Source organism: Nanorana parkeri, unplaced genomic scaffold, assembly GCF_000935625.1.
Source record: "Nanorana parkeri isolate BGI_ZX_2015 unplaced genomic scaffold, ASM93562v1 scaffold267, whole genome shotgun sequence".
NCBI classification, from domain to species: Eukaryota; Metazoa; Chordata; class Amphibia; order Anura; family Dicroglossidae; genus Nanorana; species Nanorana parkeri.
In genome coordinates, this window is record NW_017306535.1 from 45,211 (window position 1) to 51,637 (window position 6,427).

The window sequence follows — 6,427 nt, forward strand, 5'->3', positions numbered from 1 at the left end:
TATATATATATTATTTATTAATGTACATTTTATGTGGCATTTGTCAATTTTTAACATATGTAATTGAATCTGTGAGGCATGAATGTTGTGTCATCCAGTGTCTAGCTCTCTGATTTTCCTTTATTTTAGAGTGTATATAGCAGACTCGCTTATTTCCAATGCTGGAGAAGGTCTCTATGCTAAAATAGCTGCTGGCCCCAATACTGTGATGTCATTTTACAATGGTGTTCGGATTACACATCAAGAGGTAGGAGCACCCTGACAAACATGACCTTCAATCAATTGATTCATTGTTCCTCTACTTACAGTGACTATATATTACATGATGCATGCTGTGTTAGCAAGGATGATAGACAAAATAGGACAAAAGTTTTCTTTTTATAGCTATTAACCCCTTCATGACTGAGGCCCTTTTTTCATTTTTTGCACCCATGTTATATTCCACATTTTAGGCCTGAAAATGATGTAAAACCCCCCAACATTATATATTTTCTGAATGCCAAGACCCTATAGAATACTGCATTTACACCTCTGTGTTTTGGTATAGTGCTGTAAATTCATTTTGCTTGCTGTGTCTTTGGTTCAGTTTCCAATAAATGCACCTTCTGTAGGCTATACATGTAAAACACAAATAAAAAAACACAATACTGCAACTGCACGCAAAAAAATCCAGTTTATATATGGGCAAACCACAAAATGAGAATACCTAATGACCAAATAATATTTTGGCTTTTAAATGGAGAAAAAAAGGATTTTTAAACAATAAATTGGGTCAGCAACCCGTTTAATGTCATTTTTGCTGGAATGCAGCATCATTGGCTTTATAGATAAAGATCCTGACCACCCACCCTCCCTGACGTCATGAAAGCACACCAGTGGCTGAGGATATTTTGTACTTTTGAATTCACTGATCTACATGATTTGTGGGGCTTATTAGCACAAACTGTTTCTAATAAGGGGTGGCAAAGCTGTGTGTTGTCAGCGGGTGTCAGAAGTGGCCAGGACACTATCTGCAAGGAGTTTGTATGTTATCTCTACTGTTATCTCTATCTCTACTCCTCCGGGTACTCCAAATTCCTCGCACACTCTAAAGACATGCTGGAAGGTTAATTGGCTCCTATCTAAATTGTATGTATACATGTGAGATAGGGACCTTAGATTGTAAGCTCCTTGAAGGCAGGGACTGATGTCAATGTGCACTGTGTAAAGCGCTGCGTAAATTGTTGGCGCTATATAAATACAGTAATGTAATAAATAAATACTCTAGGCAGTCCACCCGGGCCCGACTATAGCTTTACTTAACAGGTGTGTATGAGAGGCTCGGTCCCCCCTTTGCATACCTCCCAAGATTCTGCGGGGTCATCTGAGTATTTTAACAAAATCCCAGCATCCCCTGGATCTAGGTGTCCCGCTGCCGGCCAAGTGCTGGTAGTTCCCATATGCCTACCTTCTGCATACAGCAACTGCAAGCCCTAGGCACCGATACTGTTACACAGCAACCAAGCCAGCCATACCGCTCTGTCATCACTGCAGTGATGCACTGAAGTGCAGTGTCACTTGTGCCCGGTCAGCCCATCAATGATGTAGCCAGTGCAGAATTGCACAGCGATCCTTTAGTGTAACCTGTGGCATGTAGATTCTAACCTTATACTGGGGGGCAGACTGGGTAGGGGGTGAATATTCCCGTCCTTCCCATAGAGGCCTATGAGCAAAACCTGCCAATAAGTGACAACGCTGCTAATTTTCTGCATTCACTAGCTGCATGTACCTTTTTGGCATTTAGTGGCAGGTACAGGACGTTTCCCATCAGTTACTTCTCAGCCTCTCTTCACTTGATCATGTTTGATGTAGGAGCTGCCAAGAAGTTCATGAGAAACTTCCTGTTTTGGGGTGCTGGGATATGTGCAGCAGGTTCCAGGTTGTCACCAGTCAGTGGGTGCCCAGATGCCCTCCACTCCCATTTAAAGGAGAACTATGGGGTCAGTGTTTTTCCCCATAGTTCTCCTTAGGGTACCGGGAGGACACAAACTAGCGTCCTCCCGTTACCCTAAGCTCAGTATACCGCGAGCTACAGCTGGTAGATGCTACGACTTAGATGACGGGATCCGCCCAGCTGCGTGAGTGACAGCTGGCTCTGCCTATCTAGAGGCAGAGCCAGCTGTACCCTCCCCCGTCCGTTCCGCCAGTCAGCGCTGGCAGATCGGAGCGGGGAGAGGGGAATCCAGCCCCTCCCCTGTCACGGCAGAGAGCCGTGACAGGATCGAGAGGCGAGCGAACCCGGTATGTGTTCGCTCACCTCCCGATCTACTAAGCCGACCTGTGACAGTCTCATTGTCTCATATCCAGCACAATATAGCCACTCCCACGCTTCTCCTTGTCACGATTAGCATTGCAAACATTTTGTTTTATATATCTGGCACTCTCAATTTCTTACAAATATATATTTTTTGGCCTACCCCTGGAACACATGCACTTTTAATGGACAGGCATTGTGTTTTTATACATTTGTCTTCTTAATTAAAATGTAATATTTATTTAGGCACATACAAAATAATTTAAATGTATAAAAATACAAAATATTACTTCTGAATAGACTGACGTTTAATATTGTGCCAGGACTTGACTTTTGAAGAAATATCTAAACTGTCTGGCTTTATCATTAGGTCGATAGCAGAGATTGGTCTTTGAACGGCAATACAATTTCTTTAGATGAGGAAACTGTAATTGATGTACCAGAGCCCTTCAAAGCGACTGCTAAATATTATGCCTCCCAAGGGCACAAAGCCAACCACTCCTTCAATCCCAACTGTATGTATGACCTGTAAGTATTGTATCTGCCTTGATAGCCTTTTATCATGCACCTTGTTAAAGCTGTGTAAGACATATATATTACTTTTCCTAGCAGAATACACAAATAATGTGCAATTCTTTAGAACTTTGTGGTTTGCCACAGTAAAAATTATGGTATATTTATATATAAATAGTGCAATAGTTTTGCTTCTGTGTGATTTTCAGTGTTTACTTATTTTGCCAATAGACCAAGGGCGTACCTACAGCCGCATAGGTTGCTATGGTGTCCCGGGGCAGTGGGGGGCTCAGTCTGTATTGAAAAGGAAATGTAAAACTGCTGACTCAGGGATTTTGAAATGCAGACTTTTCCATGCATTGATTAACCACTGATCCACTCAAACCACCTTAGGTCCAGCTCACCATACCGGAGGAGCACTTCTACTTTGATACACAGCTCAGGCTCAGCATAGCAGTGATTTATAAGAAAGTAAAGTCTCTGAGCAGCTCTGTTTGCACCTAGGGACCAGTGGAATAACTACTTCAGGCTGCCTGACAACTACTCGTAAATAATTCATGTGGTAACCAGTGTTAAAGGGTGTAAATTTGACCGCTATAGGGGTGCATCATAGAATGTCTACCTCTGACCAATAATATAAAGCAGTGTAAATAGGGGTGCATTATAGTCACCCACTTCTGACCGGCAATCTTTAGGGGTGTATTTTAGGCCACTTGCCTTTTGATGGGGAGGATCATAAACATTTTGAATTTGGGCCTTGAATTAAAAAAAAAAAAAGAGGTACATTATACAATTTAGGAAACTGTTTGTATGTAGAAATTGTTTTAGTTGTTGAACTGAGTATATTCCTGTTAAAGGGCAAGTCCACCCAAAAGTAAGTGTGATGACCCAACGTAAGACAAATTAGTAATGTTCTGGATGCACTAGGGTGATGATCATTAGTTTATGTTACTGTCATCCCATTACAGAGTTGTTTCAAATTTCCCATGTTGCATATAATTTGTGTAAGAAACCAGAGATGCCAAGAATTATTAATTTAGAGAGTTTGCTTTCCTCTGATTTCTGTATATCAGGGTTTGATGAGCACCAGGGGAGAAATGACAGTCGAACTGGGAGGACCATCTGTCCTACTAAGTCCACCAGAAGGGACCCAAACGAAGACTAAACAGATACAGATTGCATGAGAGAATTAATTTCTAAAAAGTTGGTTTACAAAGTTGTTTTAGCCAAAAGGTTAAAGTAGCATTAACCACTTGAAGGCCATAGTGTTTCACCCCCTTCCTGGCCAGGCCATTTTTCAGTATTCAGCGCTGCCGTACTTTGACTGATGTTTATTCCGTCATGCAACGCTTTACTGAAACGATTTTCATACCATTTATGGGCGTTTTTTTAACTTAATGCATTATCTGCATTAGGGTAAAAACGGCCCATCACCTTTTTTCTACCCCAGTCCCCTCCACACTTACCTGTCAGCTGCGCTCGTCCCCGCCGCCGGTCCGAAGAGATCCTCCGTTTCTCCGGGTTGCGGAGGGGGGGGAGGGGGAGATACTGATGGCAGAGGAGCCATAGGCTACTTCTGCCATCAATCAAAGAGGGAAGGGGCGTGGCCTGCCACAGGGCTGTGTGTGTCTATGGACGCACACAGCCACTGCGGGCACGAGCGTGCACGGGTGCCTCCATTAGAACGGTGGTCACATCCGTGCAGGGGGGCGGGGGGAAGTGCGCTGCTGGGAGCCACTATAAAATTAGGAATTAGGAACTTTTAACGAATGAAATCAACAGCCTCCAGCGAAGGAGGGTCTCCTTAGAGGAGAAATTAAAAAAAAGTTAGGTTTTAATATCACTTTAAGTTCTATATTCCATTCTTCTAGCTGGGTGAGCAGAGGGGTATAACCCAGTTTGTTGATTTTTTTTTTTTGATTTTTTTTAAGTACTTTTTAGCTGTCACTACAATACAATAGAGTAAAGCCAAGCATTACAGTGAACATAGTAGTATTGGCTTTATTTGATTTTTATCTAAATCTGGTTCTGTTTTACATGTGCAATTGGCTCCCACTATGACTGTTTGTGCTGGGGTGGTGGAGAAAATCCAAGACTTTTTAACTAGCCAGTTAGTGTTCACACTTGGCAAGGCCCATCTAAAAGTTGACCAATTCGTGGCTAGAAAACAGTTTAAAACTCCCAAACATTTTTATATTTTCTGAAAGCAGAGGCCCCGTAAAAAAAATATTGCTAGTTGCCATTTTTTTCTGTTGCACATATGTGCGCAAATGTTTATCAAACCAATATTTATTAGGATAAAATGCACTAAAGTTAATTTTAGTGCACACAAGCAGAATATAATACCCATTCTCCAGCCACATCAGCCAGAAGTAATGGAATACACATCCCTTCCAGTTTTAGTGATCAAAGGGGAAATCAGCTACTGGAAGTGTGCTGATCTCCCTCCAATCGAGGCGCAGAGACCCACCGTGCCGATCCCGGGCCCACAAAGGGGACACTGGAGTCTGGGATAGCCAGCAGCCGAGGGGGCTATAGCTGCTCAAACCCTGCACTGCAGCAGCCAAGATCTGCGCCGTTTTACATATGTATTGCGGTCCTGAAGTGGCTAAGGAGCGTTGGCTTACTGGCTCCTGGGATTTTTCAAGCCCTGCTTTAAAGTATCAGATTATTTATATGTAAAGACTAATTTCTTTGGTTTTGTGTAGGTTTGTCCACCCAAGGTTTGGACCTATCAAGTGTATCCGAACCATTTCAGCTGTGGAGAAGGATGAAGAACTTACTGTGGCCTATGGCTACGACCACAACGCTACAGGGAATAATGGTCCTGAGGCACCGGAATGGTACCAGCAGCAGTTGAAGGCATTTCATATGTGTCAGCAGAAGTGATCAGCACCACCTTTTCTCCTTCTCTCTTTGCGTTGGGTAACTGGATCTATGCATAATGTTTCTACTGGAGTTTTCTGGACATTCAGAGGCTGCTCAACATGTTATATTTCTATCTGGTCATTAAACATTAGCATTGTGGCTGTGTCTTATGAAAAAGGAAAACTCTATTTCACAAGTAGGAACATTATTGTAATCAGGTAGGAGTTTTTTTTCACAAGCGCCAAACAAATATGTGGGAAATAAGCCAATAAGCTGATTTTCCTTTTGAGATGTATACATAGTAGACCTTTCCGTGTACACCCCTTTGTGTTGGTTACAAGGTAACTAGACTTTGATATTGTGCAATATACAAGTATAACGTTTGCTGTTCTTAGAATTGATATAACATAGCTAGAATTTTAATACAGTTTGCTCTTGTTTTACTTTAATGTGTTAGAATCGTCAGTAACATGGAATCCGTTTTAAGTTTGAGAGATGCTAAACATGTTTTGGAGCCGATTCATGTAAGTAGTAGCTGTGGCCTATACCAGCCAGTTGGATTCCATGTTTGTTTTTCCCATGTTGCTTTTCGGAGAAACACTGAATTTTTGTTATATGTGACTGTCGAGCTGCTGTTATACTACGTGTTGAGGAATGTCTAGTGAAAGCCTGGAGATCCAGTACGTATATTTGTTTTCCAGGATGTCCTCACTGGTTTGTCACATAGGTTGTAACTGAATGCTGCTGTACATG

The 6,427-nt window shown here is 42.2% G+C and overlaps 1 protein-coding gene across 1 annotated transcript in view; it reads left to right on the top strand.

Moving 5' to 3' along the window:
* Positions 1 to 5,777, top strand: part of SETD7 (SET domain containing lysine methyltransferase 7) — a 41,931-nt gene extending 36,154 nt beyond the window's left edge. Inside the window, 3 exon segments of the mRNA XM_018557098.1 lie at positions 132 to 247; positions 2,664 to 2,821; positions 5,515 to 5,777. Coding sequence (XP_018412600.1) covers positions 132 to 247; positions 2,664 to 2,821; positions 5,515 to 5,695 — 455 coding nt within the window. The 3' untranslated portion in view covers positions 5,696 to 5,777.
* The last annotated feature ends 650 nt before the right edge of the window (positions 5,778 to 6,427 follow it).